Source organism: Anopheles gambiae, chromosome 2 (assembly GCF_943734735.2).
Source record: "Anopheles gambiae chromosome 2, idAnoGambNW_F1_1, whole genome shotgun sequence".
Lineage (NCBI taxonomy): Eukaryota > Metazoa > Arthropoda > Insecta > Diptera > Culicidae > Anopheles > Anopheles gambiae.
The window spans coordinates 95,475,362-95,495,461 of NC_064601.1; the positions used below are offsets into that span (position 1 = coordinate 95,475,362).

The 20,100-nt window shown below is 44.7% G+C and overlaps 1 protein-coding gene across 5 annotated transcripts in view; it reads left to right on the top strand.

Moving 5' to 3' along the window:
- The window catches only part of LOC1276764 (CYFIP-related Rac1 interactor B), a 37,304-nt gene continuing 17,204 nt past the window's right edge, over positions 1–20,100 (top strand). The window contains exons 1-2 of one of the 5 annotated variants that reach the window (XM_316149.5): positions 1–158; positions 2,159–2,587. In XM_316149.5, coding sequence (XP_316149.4) covers positions 2,405–2,587 — 183 coding nt within the window. In that variant the 5' untranslated portion in view covers positions 1–158; positions 2,159–2,404. Of the gene's footprint in view, positions 254–1,808; positions 1,855–2,158; positions 2,588–20,100 lie in introns of those variants that run through there. The other 4 variants (XM_061641383.1, XM_061641384.1, XM_061641385.1 and 1 more) reach the window with 4 other exon arrangements.

A 20,100-nucleotide genomic window follows, 5' to 3' on the forward strand; every position in this document is an offset into this window, starting at 1 on the left:
CTTGTGCGGTGGTGGTGGGTTGCTGCTGCTGCTGTTCGTACTTGTTCGCGGACTAAAGGCAAGTCTAGTTCGAACCGCCGTCGCTCGTTGTGTGTCCGTGCATGCACGCGAAAGCTGAAAGAGCTCGGTCTCTGCTACCAGTGATTAATTCGATAAAGGTAGCCTTGGAAAGATAATTCCACCCAGTTGTGCGGCGTGTCCAGTGTGATTCGAGTGCTATTGAAATGCCAAAGAAATTTGGCCAAACCGCAAAGTTTGTTCATCCCAAAACCAAGCACAACAGCACCCGTGACACATATCACCAACCCCAATCCAGCAACTCTATCAAGAGCAATTAGAATGGAATGAATTTACAGTGAATGGGCAAACACACGACAGTGGGGGGGCGGGGGCTGTTTGTATGCGAACGGAAAACAACACACAAACTAGGCCCGCTTTAGTTGTGGAGAATAAATTAGTTTAATCGAACAGTGCAAACCAGTGCCTACTACTACTGCGCTGGTGTGTTTGGGAGGGAAGCGCACCCGCCGCCTGTCACAAAGATTCTTTTTTTCCGCTATTCATCCCCCGCGCTGTGTGTGTGCGTTGTTGGTGTTGTTTGTGCTGCGCTCGGTGTGTGATAGTGTGGTGATAAAAAAAAATAGTTAGCAACGGTATCCAATTCCATATTCCGTCGTGGTGTGTGCCGCTCTGTTTGCGCGCGCCCTCAGACCCACTTCACTGGGTTAAGTACAGTTGAAGCAAAACGCACCAGTTTACAACGCGACGCATATGCACACACACACACACACGCACGCAGACGCTGGCAGGCACGCATACATGGCGGATCAGCAAGGAAGTGGTGTGTTGATAAGGGCAGCCTTCCTTTTACGGTGATGCTGGGCTGTGTGTGGTAGGCGCTGCTGGAAAGATTCTCTCTCTCTCTCTCTATCTCGATGTTTCATCTCGCGCTCACCACAATAGAGCGAGAAAGGGATAGTGAATGTATGTGCCAAGAATGGATAATTGTGCATTTTGGATACACCGATCTATGCGCGCGTGTGTGTGTGCGTGTCCTTGTAAAGTTGTGTGAAAATTATGATATTTTTTGCAGAGAGTAATAGAGAAAGAGAGCGAGTGATGGGAAATAAAACTAATTTTTGGGAAATTATGGCAAATTGCTTCACCCTCCCAATGACGAGCAATGGTACTACAAAAAAAAAATGCCAAAAATTGCACACACACACAGCGATGGGTAGCGCAAGAAGCACACAAGCCAAACAAAAACATACCAACACTGATACCTCCCAAAGGGTGCACGCGTTTGTTTTATGAACCCTCCTGTGTCCGTAGGGCAAGCACTTCGCACGTGTGTGTGTGTGCATGTATGGGTAAGGGTCCCAAGGTGGTCATAAGCGAATACACAGACACAGGATATGCCTAACGTTTGTGTGCAAGGACAAAGGATGTAGCTTCACCGCTTCTGGGAAGGATTCTGGCTGATGAAAAAGTTTGCCAAATCACACAGTGCGTCCCAGCTGTTGTTTCAGAAGCAGCATGCCGAAACAGAGAGAGAGAGAGAGAGAGAGAGAGAGAGAGAGAGAGAGAGAGAGAGAGAGAGAGAGAGAGAGAGAGAAGAACAAATGTTTCCACTTAAGAAGCGAAATCTTGTACATTTTCTACATTCCATCATACTTTTTCTTTTCATAAAAAAAAACTTCTCATTTCAAACTTTTTTCGCGTGAAACATTCTTTTGGCTTGGCTTGCTATGCTCTATGCTATGCTATGCTGCTCTGCCTAAATGCTACTTGCACACGCGGTAGTACTCATCCCAACTACCCCTCGGCAGGAGGTCAGGAGAAAAAAAAAGGAGTGTGAGTATTTTTAACGTGGTGTGTATGTGCGTGCCGTGTCTGTATCTTTGCCTGGTGGAATTATTTTTGGAGATTTCGTTCTTTGTATAAATAAGTTTCGCCGCCCATCGTGGGAGAGCTTTCTGTGAAGGTGTTCGCGGGTGCAATGATATGATGGGGCGCCCGTTCCATCCGAGTAGCCACTGACTTGTGTGAGGGGGCAACGTTCAAATGTCATTTTCATGCTAGGACAAGACCACGCTGTGATTGTGTGTAGGAAGTGATTAATGTAATTAATGTGTATTTTGTCTTTTTATCTTAAAAGTAGTTACAAAATAGTGTAGTGAATCATTAAACAGAAACCCAACAGTGAGAGTGAGAATTCGTACGAAAGTGAATAAACGGCATTAGTGTGCCCCCGCGTGCGTGTGTGTGTGTTTGTGCTCGATTGTGATTAGTTTCTGCTGTTGGAGAGCAAATTAAGAAAAAAAAGCGTCAGGTGTGTAGTAATTGCTCCGATCGTCGCATCGAAAACAGAAGAGAAAAAGCACAGACACACAAACAGTGAGTCATGGGGAAGTTACTGAGCCTGCTGGCACGGGATGAATCAACCTGCTGCACACCGAAAACGTACGACGTGTTTCTCGACTTTGAAAATGCGGCCCCGACCGACCTGGAGCGGGAGGTGTACGAGGAGGTCGACCATGTCCTGCGCCAGTCCGAGATCGTGCTGGACGAGATTCAGTGTTACAAGGTAGGTTACGTTCGGTGATGATGAGGTGGAGAAGAAGCAAAGGCACTGTACACAGCAACGTACACAAAGAAAAGCATTTCCCAGCCCGGCTGGAATGAAAAAAAAGCTCTCCTCCGTTCAAGAAGCATACGGAGGGAGTGCGGGAAACGGTTTATGTTTATCGTTCCGGTCGGTCACGGGAGGATATTGCGTGCGAAGGATGGTGCCATTTCTTTGCTGCTTCTTTTGTCTGGATCCTGCACAAGAAGCGTCCCGTTGTGCAAGGCAGCTGGTGTGGCAGACGCTCACGGGAGACAACTATAAGCTCTCCGAAGCGAGCAATAGGGAGAGAAAATGAAAAAAAAGGGATAAAAAGGGAGAGAACGTCCACCAAACCTACCCCAAAGTGTGTGTGTTCTCCACTTGGTAAATGTGCGACCCCAAAACGGGTGGTGGTATGCTGCCGCTGCTGCTCATTGAAAACCCGCCATTTGTTGATTGCTTCCCTTCCTTATCACGCACGTTTACGCTGATAATGATAAAAACTCGCTGACAGTGGCACACACAACAACTGACACAAGCACAGTAGCAAGCAGGCAACAAATATATATCAAACCTACCCCCCTCCCGAAAGGGCTTTTACCCTTTCTGCTGTTTATCTTGCGCTTGCTGGTGGTATGTGTTGGGCCGAGCTGAACTTGTACCAGTTTCTTTACACTACGTGGTTTACCCTGGCACGACCCTTGGTGGTAACTCCACATCATTGTGATAGCTTTTGTGATTGCTCGTGTATGGGTGTATGCGTGTGTTTGTCCTTATAACCTTCAATCTGCACAAAGCTTGCTTGGGATGAAAGCTGGTGCATTGGAATTGACACTCTCTACTGCACAGAGGATAAGGGCGTGCACTGTTCTTTTGAGCTCGATTGTGCCATTTTGAAGACGAAAACCTTAAATTGGAATTTATTAGACGAATTACAGCCACAGGACCTGGATTCTAGAAGCGTTAAAACATAGAAAATCTCTTCTTCTCTGTAATACAATTCTACTAAAGGCAGATCAGCGTTACGTTCCAGCGGTTGCTTGGATGCTTTTTGTTCAGTTTGGACAACGCATCTACTACCTCGTTTAAGGTGATTTGAGAAGTCAAATTACCAGAAATCAAAAGTCAAAAGTGTCCTACTTTAGTTGGCCACCACTGTGTAGGTCCGGATGTATGAAAATGTCGTGGCAGCATTTCTATGAAAATGTAACTGACACAAATAACCTTTTATGGGTAACGGGTCCTACCGGCCCATACAGGCTTTCAAGACTTACCGAGTACCACGCAATTGGATAGTAGTCCTACCTTAAAGCGACGGCCCATACGAGGCTTGAACCCAGGACAGGCATGTTGTTAAGTCGTCCGAGTTGACGAGATAGTACCTTGGGACTCCCCGGATGCAACAAAAAAGCAAATAGGAACACCACTGAACTCTGGATAGTTCCATCACTGAGATAGATTCACATACTATATTTGGTTCTGAATTAAAAAGAGAGCAGTATCAGGGCCAAGAATGGGGTAAGGATCTGTTCCAGGACCAATTATGGATCCTACATCAGCCGATACGGCATTGGGAGCAGTACCAGGACCGGTCATAGAGGGGGGTTCCAGGAGGATTAAGATCAATTCCAGGCCCGATATGGAATCTGGAGCAATTCTGGTGTAAGAATCCGCTACTGGGCCAGTCTATGTTGATGAATAATTGTAACACCTGTCTGGGATTGAAATCAATTCCAGCAACAGCATGAATTCTGTAATATTTCAGGACCGAAATGAGTCGTAGGATCAATCCTAGGATCAGTATAGGTTCTGAATCAGTTTTTCTTAATGTGTCTCTTGGAGTTAAAAGTCACATGGGATTTGCGGTATCTTTGCAATAAACTGGAAATTCTGATAGGATTTAGTTAAGGAAGAACTCATCCAAACCTCGAGTTAAACTCTCCACATAGTTGGGAACCAAAGCTAGGCAAATCCTGTGTTCAATCCTACTGTACCAAGAGCCATGATTCTTCACTGCCTGATGAGCGAGAAATTGTATCCAAGATCTGCCAGCAGGAATCGAACAAAAACATCGAAATAAACAACCTATTTCTAGCGTGCTCGCATCCAATTTTTGCCAAATTTTTATTGGCTGATAATTCTAGGTTCCGTACATTCTTCCCCTTCTTCTGCCTGCGGATATCGCAAATGGGCTTGAATCAGGAATCCGTTCTAATGTGTTGATAAAATGGGTCGAATTTTAACTGTTATTTTATGTGCTATTGGTAGCGGAAATACACAAATTAATGCGTTCTGCCAACGGGTTACTGCTGCTGCTGCTGCTGCTATGTTTGCAGCAGCGAACATCGATAACCGGTTGGGTGTGTGTTAGCCCTCATTAACATTAGCCAAATAATTGGAAACCACCTCTCGCGTGTGGAGCTCCTAGAAGAGGAGCCTATCGGACTGCGCTATCTTGACGTTAAGATCGCAGATCCAGACAAAATGGACCAGCATCAAAAGTTCCCATTTGTTTATGTACGTGCTGTACGCATACGATTTCAACTACGTCATTTGGAGCGATTTCGCAGAAACGAGTATTTAAATTCTACTATCAATACGCCAATAATCAACCGTTATAGAGCCCAAGAACCTGTGAGGCTCTTGCGTCGCTTGCGTACCGTTATCTAACATCAAGCAAAAACGTGTATGTGTGTATGTGTGTTTGTCTATTTGCTTCCTCTGCATTCATTACTTTCGGGATGAATTAATTGACGGCAGAAAACAGGTCCCAGGCGTAGCGCTTTTTCAAGGGTAACGGAATGAGGATCCCCAACCACTTGGCGGCGATACGTACACGGATGAGAGGAAATTTGGGATTGTGGGTTAACTAGATGCGCCAGTTGGAGTGGCAACATGGGGTGGGCAAAAAGGCAGCCAGGGGAATTGATGTACCTCTTTTCCTTTTTTTTTGCTTTAAACACCTTCCCGCGTCGATCCACTTTGAGGCGATTATCAATCGTACTTCTTTCTTCCACATCTGCCTTCACCCCGGCAAGGCCCGGCTTGTGAAGAAGAGAAGGCCAAAACATATTTATGATTCTTCAGACACCTTTCGCTCAATCAATCGCGGAATTAGCCGTGCACGTGTTCCTTTTTTGGGGGGTGGAGGAGGGCGATTATTTATTGATCCACTCTGGCTGGCTCCTCCAGGCTGGTTTCCTCCGACCGGGGCGGCGAGGAGAGTACCGGATGAGTTAATGGAGTTGTTTTGGTGTTCGATGCCGCTCGGAGTTTTGATGTTGGGGAAGCTGCTTTTATGATGATGCATGATGAATTTGAGCTTGCTGCCGGCCCCGTTACTTTATGCGAATCAAACCCACGCGCAACTAATGGTTGTGTGTGTGTTTTTTTTATTTTCCCCGCGGGCCTGAAATAAGAAACGTGAAATAGATTATTGCGGAACATGATACCCCGATGGCTGTGCATACCATAAGTGACTCATTACTAGAACCGGGCGAATTTCTCTTCTTTTTTCTACAATTAAAATGCTCCACTCACTCGAGTTTCCACGAAACGTTTCCACAAAACAAGATTACAAATTGAATAATAAATGTTTTACTCCCTTCTTCTTGGCTCGTTTTTGCTAAAATCGGCTTACGCAAAGCAGCGCACAAAATAATTAGCAACGCTATGAAAATAATTAAACGCATCCATCGTTTGGTGGGTGTGCGTTAATTCGCCACAGTGCCAATTCCGGTGGTTCCGGGGGAGAGGGAGTTTCCACCCCGACTACAAACGAGTAGTAGTATTGCATTGCGTCATGCCAGAGCAGCTCTCTCTCTCTCGCGTATATTATGCTCTTATGCCGCGCCGTGAAGTGGACCGCACGCTTGGTGCTGTAATTAACTAAGCATTAACCAAACAATGGGGCTTGCGCAAAAGAAAAAGAAAAAAAAAACAAAAAAGGGAAAAGGCGGTTTCACTTTCTCTCCCCAAAAATAAAAACGAAAAATAGAGTAGGTGCGCGTGTACCGACACAAAAACAAAACTGAAACATTTTCCATCCGTCCATCCATCTGCCAACGAAACCAAGACGGAAAAGGAAAGAAAATTGAATTACATAGACACAACAACGCCACACTGCTGTGCAAGTGAACGCCGAAATAGAATAATAAAAGTCGTGTAACAAACAAGCCGAGCCGAGCCGAGCCAGCAACACACCCAAAGCAAGTCATGAGCCAATCTAGGGAAACTTGTGCCGCATTTGTTTTGTTTTGACTTTTTTTTGCCTTTTATCTTGACTAGTGATGTGCTCTCTGGAGCGCATCCATGACTCCGACTATTGTTTTCCGATTTCGAGCTCGGCAAAATAGGAACCACTAGTTCCGCCTGGCTTCGGAGTCTTCCGGGGACGTTATCCGGAAACGTCCGGAGTCGTCCAGAGTCGTCCGGAGTCGTCTGGAGTTGTCCGGAAGCATCCGGAGTCATCCGGAGTCATCCGGAGTCATCTGGAGTCATCCGGAGTCATCCGGAGTCATCCGGAGTCATCCGGAGTCATCTGGAGTCATCCTGAGCCATCCGGAGACATCCAGACTCATCTTACGAAGTCCTCCAACTCAAATTGATAATTGCAGACGACTCCGACTTTGGACTACTACGCCCGACTCAAGCCGACTCTAGACGACTCTGACTTTGAACGACTCCGGAAGATTCTGACATCGGACGACTCTGGATGACTCTGATTCCAGGTGGTACTAGTGGTACCGATTTTGCTGAAGTCGAAAGTTGGAGGTGGATGACTCCGGACGACTCTGGACGATTCTGGACAATTTCGGACGATTCCGGACCATTTCGACTCCGGGCAACTCCGGCCAATTCCAGACGACTCCGGACGACTCTCGACAACTCCGGACGATTCCCGATAACTCGCGACGACTCCGGACGGATCTCGCCGACTCTGGCCGAAGACTCCGGAAGAATCTGGACGGCTCCGACTTCGACTCCGGGTGATTCTGGACGACTCCCGACGACTCCGAACAACTCCAGACGATTCCGGACGACTTCGATTCTGGGCGATTCCAGGAGACTCCGAACAACTCCGGATAATACTGGGGCGGACCTACCTTCCGGAGTCGATTCCAAAATTATCGGAGTCGGATCAGAGTCGACTCCGGATTTTTGCCAACTGAGCCCATCACTAATCTTTCTAGACAACCTGAGCTGTTGTTGAGACATCTCATCACTCTCCGCCAGACGGTGAGACGGAAATTTGCTCTCGAGTGTGATTATTTGTTCCGTCAAAACAGTGTATTGCTTTTTTTTGGGGGGAGAGAAAGATGCATCTTTACCACGATGCGTGTAGACAGGCATGGTGGTCGGGTCGGTTTGTTTATTTGTGGTCTTAACTTTTTTTTTGTTTCTAAAGGCACACTTCCTTGTAGTTATGAATTTGGTTGATACAGTGTCATCTTAGAATGGGAGTTTCAATATTAAATTATTATTATAAATTAGATATTTTCCCTGAAGTTTTGGTAGCTACACAACCAGGTGAAATCTATTTTAATTGCTTTATAGTAATTTTTTTCATTCAATTATAATGATTTCTTTTAAAGCACCGTTTGCCTATAAAAAAAATCTCCACCCACACACAACCACCCACCTGGGCCTTTAAAATTACGAGCTGGCTGGTAATTTTCCACTTTCATTTTCCGGCATGTGCTGCTGCTGCTGTGTGGTGTATGTGTTGGTCATGGAAATCACCATTTTCAACAAACTCATCAAGCGGTGGATTTTGTTATTTCACTAGTTTTCTTTTCCTTCTTCCATGCACACATTCACTAGGAAGCTTTAAACGTGTGTAACCATACACCCCCTCGGCAGGGGCTCTCTGGTAGTTTTGTAGATTTTAAAGACGGCTTTTTACAGGCGAACAAAACACTATTTAACCCTCCTCTTTCATTGTGGAATCGAATTTCTTCATTCGAACGCAGTTTAGTGCACATCGATCGACGTCTTTCATCCATCCACACCCACTGATATGGCATTGCGTACCCACATCGGTCTATTTTTTTATGTTCTTCCGAAAAGTTGATTTGTTTCCCTCACTCCTCTCATCTTCCCACTGCAAAAGTATGGGTGTCATTAAATTTGACCCCATTTTCTTCTGGGGTGAATCTCGGGAACGGGAAATGAAATTAAATGGGTTCTATTTTCAAACGAATGCCGGTAGTAGTAACAGGAAGTAGCAGCGAAATGATCTTCTTTTTTTGGTGTTGGTGCTGATCGATTATTGGGCTGTAACTGATTTGAAGAAGATGAGTTTCCTTTATTGATAAAAGCTTGTTGAATGATGATGGAAAATGAAAAGAGAGATGGCAGGGGGCAGGTTTCGATAGTTTGAAGTTAATTTCGAAAGCATATTACTTTGAAGCTATTATTGTGCCACATCTCTTTAACGCTATCCCGCTGTGCTAATTACAGTTTTCCTGCACGCTGCACGAAAAAAATACCTTTGCAGTGTATGCGTGTACGTGCGTGTTTGTGACAAATTTATTTAATCGTGATACGCTAGCCTAAACCCAAAGCAAAACCAATCTTTCTCTCCGCCGCTCTTTGAGCGAACACACTCCACCCTAGGACACTATAGAATAGCGCAAAGATAAGATAAGTCACACACAGCAAACGCTATTTATTGCGGTGGTCGTCGTCGTCGTCGTCAACGTGAGTTTGTCGTGATTAAATGTGCTAAACGTGTGCTGCACGTTGTGAGAGCAATGTTGATAATTGCTTAGCAGATAGGCCAGACCACAGTGTGTGTATGTGTGTGGTCTCGTACAATTAATTCCATCGTTAAAATGAGTCCGCTCTCTTTTTTTACATTATCATAAGATTGTTTTTTTTTAAATGAATTTCAATCGCTAATTATATTTAGTAAGTCACAATAACATGACATCATTCTTTCTATCTTTTCTAACACTCTCCTACGCATTCTTACTGAAATAAATCTTAAAGAACTGTGATTTTAAACAATTTCTGGTACAATTTTCTACGTTCATACAACTATTTGAAATCTTTTCGTGTTCGCAGCACCCCCCCCCCCCCCCCCCCCCCCACATTCAATTTAGCATATCATTCTAATTCTTTCATTCTGTATGTATACGGCACGGCCCGCATCCCCAAAAACGGATTCGTTGTCCAAAAATGACACCGAGATATACGCAATAGCGCTGCCGCAATGGTGAAAATAGCAAACGCAACGCAACGCGTTTTCCTAGAACTAAGCCAATCGGCAGCCAATACCAAGTTGAACCTACGGCTCCTACGAGGAAAGTGTTGGCAGCTTTTGGTCGTGGTAGGCCTTGCGTGCCTTCCCAGAGGGAAGATTACAGCCGATAGATATGGAGAGAAGCGGCGCGATGTCACAGCGCGTGTTCAATTTCGTCATCGACGCTTAAATAAACGCGCTTTTCTAGCTGATAACACGGCTCGAGGGGATGATAAGGGGTCATAAGGGGGAGTATAACAACAGCCCACACCCAAACACAGAAGAGCTTTTTTGCAATTTTTTTGAAATTATTGAGAAATCAAACGCGTAGCTAGATTTAGTGATGAAATTGATACTATAATCGTAGTTGTAGGGAAAGTGTTCAACGATAAGGAACACTTTCTTCTCCCTTATCCAGCTACACAGTTGGGTGAACATTACATCGATATGTGTCAACCTGTATGAAGAGTGAAATTTCAGCCCAACTCCAAACCTATCAGCTGATGAGGTTTCACTCCAAACGCAGCTCTCGCTCCCCTATAGGCTTCCTCTAGAACGCGTCATCATACTATTGGCGTCGTTTGTATTCGCATCACTTCAATGGTGCGTCATCGTGTTGTGTCCGATTGTGTGTCCCCCTCCAGGCCAGGTCGTTGCAGCAGTAACAATTTAATTTCATTTTACACGAACACCTCCTGCCCCCTTGCTTGCTCCCCAGACGCGCTCCGGCGCTTAACACTTCACTCGCCAAACCTTATTTGCGCACTTAGCCAGCGAAAGGAGGAGAGTAGCATAGGAAACGCGGCAATGAAACAGATGCACGCACATCCTTTACAGGAAGAGGAGAAGAGCAGGGTGTGGTGCACACAACAAAATGGGAACAATCAAATCGGCAAAGCGGGAAAGCAAGGGCAGTTCCGAATCCAGCCGCGGGCCCCACTTCCGCTCACACTGGCAGCGACGCACCACATTTCCTTATGCGCACATCGAATGGTGGTCACTGGAGGTATGCAAAATTTAGGCCAGGCAAGGGCACACACTCCACTACACTTCCACGCAGACAGATCATCGAACTGTTCCTCCTCCTACCTCAGGGAGGGGTGATACATCCGCTGGCATGTCTCGTGTGTGTGTGTGTATCCTATCCGCAACACCACGATGACTCCGCACGACGCTACAGGACGGAAACGACGACGATGGTCTGTCCAACAATTGAAAGCTATCGAAGAGAAGATGTCTGAGGAGAGAGAAGGGAGCGTTGCGTTGTGTTAAATTGAATTGAAGACAAAATTATTAACTGAGAACGCTTCTGTGAACTGAAATCGTCGCGGGCGCCAAAACTATCAAAAGAGGCAGCGATAGTGAGTGTGTGAGAGAGACAGAAAGTGTCCGTCGTGCCATCCCCATTCGGATGACTCATCCCTTTCGATGTGCGCTTGTTTGGTGGGCTCCGTAGGTGAACATGACGCTGAGAATGTCTGTTGATTGAAATATATATAAATAGGGGAAGGCGGGGCAAAATGGCACATTGTTAAGGAATTGGCTCTGTTTCCCCTTTGGATACAACATTTTACACTGATGTTTTGACGGCAATCGATGCTTTAACATCTTGTTCTTAATACAGTGGAGCGCCGTTTATCCGTGTATCTTTTATATGGCTATCCGTTTATCCGTGCTGTTGAGGAATGACAGTTCAATACAAAGGTGACGTTGTGTTCTGAGGAGGATATTTGAAAAAAAAAACGGCTATCAGAGCACATTGTCATAACAAAAAACACTATAATTCATGGCAAATTTCCAATATTTACAATGGAAAAAACATAAAATTAATAATAGTTGGCTAATTTGTATCAAAACATAAGATATATATTAAACAAAAATCAAGAATTTGTGATTTAATATATTATTTGACTCATTATCCGTGTTTTTCGCATATCCGGGCGAGGTCAAATCCCGATGAGCCCGGATAAACGGCGCTCCACTGTATTTAATTGAAATGGCTACTTTTTCCACGTAAATAATAGATAACTGTCATGTAGATTCACATCGTTTTTGTTCTCCAATTATTTGGTAACTTCTTACGAATGGCCAAATTAACATCGTTTTCAGCAATTATTATTTTGTTTCTTAAGTTATGAATTTATTTATAAATCTTAGGTTACGAAATACTCGTGGTGAGCATCATCCATTGTTTTTGATGTTTTCCAATCGTTAGAAGTTGTGATGGGAAAAATTGGTCTGCAGCCGGATTAGGATTGATCCGAATAACGACTGCTTTCGGATTCGAATCCGGAACAAATCCCGAGTTAGTGAGAGGGAGGGCTGTTTGGGATGGAATAATGTTCAGCCTTTTTTTAAGTTGTTGGGTAAATTTCACCATCCTTTGCCAATTGTTCAAAACAATAAGCTCAGAACTACACTTCCTAATTTACGTTCCATTATCTGCACTGTACAGATATATCCACGTTTGCTACAAGCTATAAGTTTCCTGTGAACTTAGCGTTTGCCTATCAGATGCTCACGATTTATTGTTTGCTTCAAGAAATAATTTGGATTCTATAAATTTATTTGAACTATTCAACAAGATATTGAGCGTTCAACTGTTTGAAATTCAAATTGTTTGAATTATTTGTTTGAAAAATATTTATATAATGCCAACTTATTGGGCAAACGGGTAAACCATATGCGGGAAACTGTTAGTAAATCGTTGAGTGAATCCAAACGTATTAGGGAAGCAAACCATACATCAGGAGATTTATCAAAACACAAATCTGGAAACAACCAGAAAACCATCGAAAACCCAGTATACGGTTTTTTATTAGGTGGTACGCACATAGACGATCGAATGTTTGCTTATATGTGTGGCTATGAATACAGCAATGTTAGCTAGGACCAAGGGTTGCTTGCAAGCTTAGTTTTGTAGTGTAACTATTTTGCTCTACGAATTAAGCACGGTAGTGAAACGCATCGAATAGGAGCCATTTGGATTCGATCGGAGTAATCCGATAAGAATCTGTATTCGTTCGGAGCGGCCGGATTCGAAGCCAAATTTATTTCGGAGTCGGATCCGGATTAAAAATGTCGGAGTCGGAGTGAATTAACGAATCCCATCCGGAGCTCCCATCACTAGTTAGAATTCATTACAAACGTGTTAATTTGCCAATAATGCAGGTAACAATTTTACCCCCCGTTCCCCTATATAATATCCGTCAACATCATTAGCACAACGATGGATGATCAAAATCCAAGGATATTTAGTATGTTTTTGAGACATAAAAGCTTATTTTTGGCGTCTGTTTCGTTGATGAAGCAAAAAAAGTTTCTTTTAATATGAATGTTGCAGCATACTTTGCAACTTTTCACGCAATTTAACGCATTGAATCACCCATTTTGGCACAAAAGATCGTTCAAAGGTTTCTAATAACGTTAAAATAACTCTTATTTTCAATGATTTCATCTAATTAGCTTCTCTTAAAAACCCAAAACCTTTGCCTTTTCAAATGACAAACCCTTGTTTTATTGCTATTTGCCTCTTAAAACCGAAAGTTCTTTCACGTTCCCTTCCAAATGGATGCTCCAGAACGCACGTGGAGTGAATTTAATTGACATCACGGGACACACGCATACCACCACATCATCCAGTTGTTTCTCCACCGGTTCCATCCACAAATTGCATGCGAAATGAGTTCACTGGTTCCGTTCTAGTATCCCCTGGTGTGCCCCATGTGCCCCCCCCCCCCCCCCCCCCCCCAGCAAGATGATGATGCTACACATTAGCACCCTTTTGCGCAAATGAGAGACGTTCATTTCAGCTCCACAAATACACCATCATGCTCATTCATTGTGTATTTGTGTGCGTTTGTTGAAAATGAAACAACAGAGAGCCGGTCATGTGTTTTTTGGTCAGTTGTGGCTTTGTCTGCGGCTAACTTTCTTCCCGGACACTGGCTTGGAACCAAGAACCAGCTTTTCCCTTTTTCTCTTGCAAACCGTGCGAACTGTTTTGTGTTTTGTGTCCCCTCTCCCGAATTCTCAATCCCCCTCGCCAGACAGCGCAGTGAGCAGCGCCAAGAAACAAAGGACAAGGACACAAAGAACAAAACTCCGGCCACGACGCAAGGCGAAAGACGGTACAATAAGAGAAACGTCCTCCACACCCTGTATGGAGCCCACGGTATGCAAAATGATTATGCTTTCTCCTCGTCTGGGGTCGGTCGGTCGTTCTAGTTCTTTTGTAACCTGCGCACGTGCTAACGCTCTTCACCACCACCAGGTCGACCACTCGAAAGTTATTTATCTTGCACATGGTTGCACACCACCGTTCCCCTCTGGCCAGTAGTGGGGCACGTGGAATCACGTTCGGGCAATGATTTTACTGTCGCCCTTTTTGCAGTGTGTGTGTGTGTATTGCGATGATGATCCCCTACTGTCAGCGTATTTCGGTGAAATTGTATGCCCACATTATCATGGAACAAGTACGGGCCGGAGCCTCATTTGCCAATGTCCTTGAACAATGCTATGCCGAAAGAGAGAGAGAGTAATATGTTTATGTTCAAACTGTTTTGTAGTATTCCATATCAAGCTTTTTGTAAATTAAGCCACTTTTTCCCCTTTTACAAGGTTTCTACAGTGTTATTTTGTGTCATGCTTGACCGAATGTTTCTTCCTCCCAATGCCTACAGTTGACTCTTTTCCCCTCATGCCGTTAAATGCACCAAAAAATGCGCATACACATACACTTCACCGCCCTAAACACAGTAACTGGATAGCCCTCAACTCGCTTTTGTCTGCCCTAGGGAGGAGGGGACCCAAGCTGCTGCAACTGGCCACAAACGCTCTTCCGGTTTATGATTGCTATTATTGTGACGCCATTGTGTGCGGCCATCGCACTTCCGGATTACGTTTGCAACACGTTGTCTGTGTGTCGTCGGATCCGCCTAGAGGGGGGGGAAAAAGCCCTTTGCAGATGTCACGCCAACGAGATGGAATAAAATTCGAACACCACAACCATTTCCGGGGGACAGAGAGAAATGCAATTTCAAACTCGTAAGCGTGCTAGTAGTGCGTCCTTTCCAACTGTTGTAACAAGTTTTCGCTCCAAAACAGCTCGATACGGTACGCATAACTCGAAAGACGATGTAACAAAGTCCAAACCACTGCATCGAAGTAGCCCATGATGCAGCACACAACACACACCACCAGTGTGCGGCGTACAAGCGCCAGATGCTGTGCTCCGTCAATTGCCTGCTCCTAGGTGGGGGGAGGAAACACAACTCGCCACCGAGTGAGGTTGGTCCTGGACAATTTGGACGGTGGTGGGTAACTGACCTACTTAAAATCGATCGGTAACATTCAACTTTGTTGCACTCCGGGCTCCTCACGCGTGACTACTACTTCCCTCCCAAAAATACAAGCGCTCCACAATGCACGATTCTGGGTGGCCAATTTTCTATGAGAGTCTGAAGTTTTTGCGTTTCGTTGCTCCTTTACCCGCTGGCGAACGGGCGAAAACAAAGCATTTGCTTTGTTGTAATATGCTGTAAAGTGAAAAGGATTTTCCGTGCGAAAGTGGAAAGCCGGCATGGGACGGTGCGGCGCATATTGTGGTGGAAAAAGTAATTTTCACTCCTTTTTGTTGTTGTATCTTTTACCTTACGGTGGTCCGTTTAAGTACTGACTGGTGGCACAAAAGGTGGTGGTTACATTTACCAAAATCTTTTGCAAAGAAAGAGAGGGAGAGAGAGAATGAGAGTAGTTGTGCAAATGAGTTCCTTACTGTGTAAGATTTAGAACGGATAAGTCTGCTCGGGAAAGGTTAGGCATTTGTGGCTCTGTAACAAAATTAAGCGCCGTACGCGCCCCCTCCCTCCCTTCACAGTACGTGACTAACACGTTTGTTCGCTTTTGGTTGGTGAAGTTTGCACAGAGTTACTGTGTTGCAGTAAGTATAAATATCGATTTTGCGCCATTTCAATCAGGCGGTGAAGGAAGGTGGTTCATTTTGCTGTGTGTTTCTTTCTTTGTATGTAAAAATAGCAGAAAACTGTTAACTTTTTGCCAGTGCAACATTTCGTTATGTGTTCATTAATACATGCTTGCTTATTAGGCAGTATCATTGTGCGCAAAAGCTGGCTTTTTCTAATCATAATGTTAATTAAGGGGTTTATTTTTGCTTTGCTACGTCATTTTTGAAGATCACCAAGAAGTTTCTATCTAATTAATGCTTACTCATGTTGACTGTGTGTGTGTGTGTGTACTCTTCTATTATCGCCAAACGCAAGTGTCAATGACGCGCGTTCTTTCAAAGAAACCCCTGTTCCCGAATTTTGTTTCGCCTCGCTTCGGATGGCGGGAAGTGTTATTTGGTGTAATAAATTTGTGCATATTTATTTCCCTACAAAAAAAAGTTAAGAAAAAACACACACTCCTATCCCTTTCCGGATGTTTTTGCAGGGGGAAGAACAGGGATACATCTTAAAATAACGCTCCACCCTGCACTACTGCGTTGCGAGAAGAAGATGACGACGCATTTTGCTCTTACGATCGGACCCAGGGCCTTTTCCTCGATGTTCATGGTGTTAAAATAAATAAAGCGAAGATATCCAGGAGGTGGGAAGAAGCAGTGTAGTTAGCTGCTGAGCGGGCCATTGTGACTCACGCGCCAGACGCACTGAAACACCGGAATTCCTTTCACTAGCGTAGAATATAAGAAAGGAGGGGGGGGGGGAGTATTGCGTTTTGGATAAGCGCGAAAATAATCCCACAACATGAAGATGTGTGCACGGACTCAGCAAGAAGAATTCAAGTTGCAAAACGTATCCATGAAACAAATCGCCACGGTAAGGCGATAAGAATGATATGCGCCTTTTGTTTGATTTGTGTCACTAAATCTCTTGTTGTAATAAGATAATAGGCAGCTTATATAGACGCTCTGCATTATGCTGAGCGAGGCGAGCGTATGGTGCCGTGCCAACGGTACCGTTTCATACACCGCAGGACGTTTGTTCGAATCTAATCCTGAGCGAATGCCTCATATTGAAGATTGTTTATGTCTGGTTGGTATTAATCGAATCTTATATTTGCAACATTCATATATCAAGAAAAGTTTTGAATAATTTAGAAACAATAAGAAGTAAATCCAAGGTTTGTAAATGCCAGTAAAAAATAAGTCAGGTCTTTAAGGTAAAAAAACTACTTGCTTTTTAAGGGCAAACAAAAACATAATAACACACAAGTTAATTGGTTTTTACTCTTATCCCTTGTCAGACATTTAAAACCTCCTTACAAACTGGTATCGAGTGTACTAGGTAGTGTTAAAGGACCCTTCTTTATCTAGAGCGCATACAACCCCCCGTCTTTGCTTGCAGACAGCAGCAACCACACCACAGAACCCCCTGCGGGTATTATGTAATCGGAACTGCGGCACAAAAATGCCAAGAATTCGAAATGCAACTACACTCTACCCTTCCGGACGGGGTTGGTATGTGTCAGAGGTTAACATTTGGGGAGGGGTTGCTTCTTTCACTGCAACACACTGCTTCCGACGGGGCTGAAAGTGCATAGGCTGCTTCCATGTGCACCCGCAGCACCGCAGGTTTGTAAGCCAAGGCTACTACACCAAACAGTGAAACGCCTTCAGATTCACTCACTCGTCAGTGTCTTCCACCTTCTGCCCTTTCCACACGCAACATACACACACGGAAGGGGTGTGTTTGCAGTGGTTTTGTTGCAAAACACAGCTGTTTCGAGCCATCGCTCCTCTGCTCTCTTCTGTGTTTTCCATCACGCGTAGTAGTTTGCATTCTGGTATCTCTAATTCTGCTTGGAGTCGCGTGGTTGACAAACGACGACGATGGTGGTCGCTTTACAATGCACCACAACATTCCATGGGAGAAATCGGACACCACCGGCCGCGTTGGGTTTGGGTGGGGGGTTAGTGCTACTATTACTGAAGCAGACCCAAAAAAACAAAGGGCGCACCAGCTGTGACGGACATCAACTGCAGTGAATCGATTGCATGAAACAACACAATTAGGGGGGAATAACGAAGGTGGAGTCCTAGCCACACCAATACATCATAGGCACGACGTCACGTGGCCTTTTGACCCGGGCGGGGTACAAAGTTAATTTAAAGCGGGGATTTTAAACCCGTGCGACAAAACAAGAGGGGCCGAAGCATCTGATTGCCTAGGTTCTTTATTGAAGTTTGGCTCACACAATATATGCTCCGCAATAGGTGGAAGAGCTCGCGAGCGGTGAGTGGAACGAGATTGATTCTAACGCCGCCACGATACAATCTGTCCCTCGGAACTGGTGGATTATTGCACAGTGGGAAGGCTTTAGGAAACATTCTCAAAAGTTTTTGTAAAATGCTTCTAGTGCATACATTTACAACCCTGTGACCTATAATTTAGAGATAATAAACCCTTACGCCCCAAAAATGAATCACACCACACACGTGTGTGCCACTGGCTGCCATTAAGATGGACTGTTGTTCTGATTAGCTTGCTGCATCAATAAAAAACACTTTCTTCTGGAAAGATGACCCCCTCTCAACCTACTACCTCCAACCAAACGCTCAGCCGTCGATTATGCCGGACATGTCATCGCTTCATTATCTATTTGACCTTTGCCTGACATCTTGCTTGCTTGGTTTTGAATGGGCTGCCCAGAAATAGTATCAACTCCGATTCTCTAGCTTTCTCTACCGCGCTTCAAACGTTTAAAAGGTGAAAGATGGTAGGACCCTTGCTCCTTCACTCGCTCTTTCTTTACCTCCCCTCCGCATTTCCTTACATTGAAGGTCAACTTTCATCAATGACCTGGAAAACCGGGCTTTCCAGGTTGCGAATTTATCGTTCTGTGCTGTGCTGAATGCTTTTATGAATGGCATCATTCATTGCTTTTGAAAAACGAAAAAGACGAAAAGCAACTGCACCATACACCACTGTGACACACATTCCGGTGCGGTTCTAAACTGTAAAATTATTTAATTGACATTCCACGTCCCGTTCACGACGAGAGCATAGCGTTCCGGCATTGCTGTTTTCGTACGACTCTGTTCCGGGCATATTACACCTGGCCGGAACACAGGGAGGGGGGGGGGGACTATTGGGAAGAAAGTTCCGTCCTTTCGTCCTGCAACACAAATCGGGGTAGAAGGACCAGTTTTGCGAAGAAATTTATGTTGATCGCGTGCATGACGAGTGTAACCCTTTTCTTATTAAAACAAAAAAGCAGGCAAAAAAGCAGCAAAAGCTTCGTGCTGGGGTACCATAAAAATTTCACCTCCTGGACGCGCGTCTGTTGTTTTTGTGTGGCCCTGTTGGAGTGGAAAATTATGTTTTCAGAAAGGTGCAGTTGTGTTGTAAGATTCTTTGCACCAAAGAACAAGAACAAGGAGGAAACACTTTCATTCCGGAAGTTGAAGGATGCGGGAAGGGCGTTGCAGTAAACTGCTGAAAACAAGCGTATATTATAGTACAATTTAACGCTTTATTTAAACGCTCTGCTGGTGCTGGAATAGATTGCAAAAATTGGAGCACGGATTGCGCCACCATTTGCCCCAGTCAGCAGTGGGTGGCCATTCTATTCCAGCACATCGATCGTCGTGGTCGCTGTTGTGTACCACGTTTGTGCCTCATGGTCGCAAGGCGTTTTTATACTCGCTTCTTCTAATACAATCGCCTAGGCGTCTATGCGCGAATGCACAACCGCGAAGAATTCGTGAATTGTGTGTTAGTTTCTTCTTGTTGGTGGAATTTGCTCAACCGACACACCCTCCCAAAGTCCCCGTTCTAGGTTGGGGTAGAGAGCGTGCTCTGCATTTAGGTCAGTCGTCTGTTTTGCATGGCTTGGTAAGCAAACACAAGCTCAACCCACCCACCACACCCGGGTACGGTGTATTTGCTGGATGGATGTGTGTTGTACAGTAACACTTCAAAGATGATGGAGGAGGACCCGTTACACCTGTGAGCAGTGCTGCAAAATGTCACCGTCAATGTCATACAGGGTTTCCCACGATTTATTGGTTGGTTCCCACGATTTATTGGTGCGTTCCCACGATTTTTTGGTCATTTCCCATAATTTTTTGGTAGCAACCCACGATTTATTGGTCGGTTCCCAAATATTATTGGTCGGTTCCCAAATATTATTGGTCGTTTCCCAAATATTATTGGTCGGTTCCCAAATATAATATAATATAATACCGACCAATAATATTTGGGAAACGACCAATAATATTTGG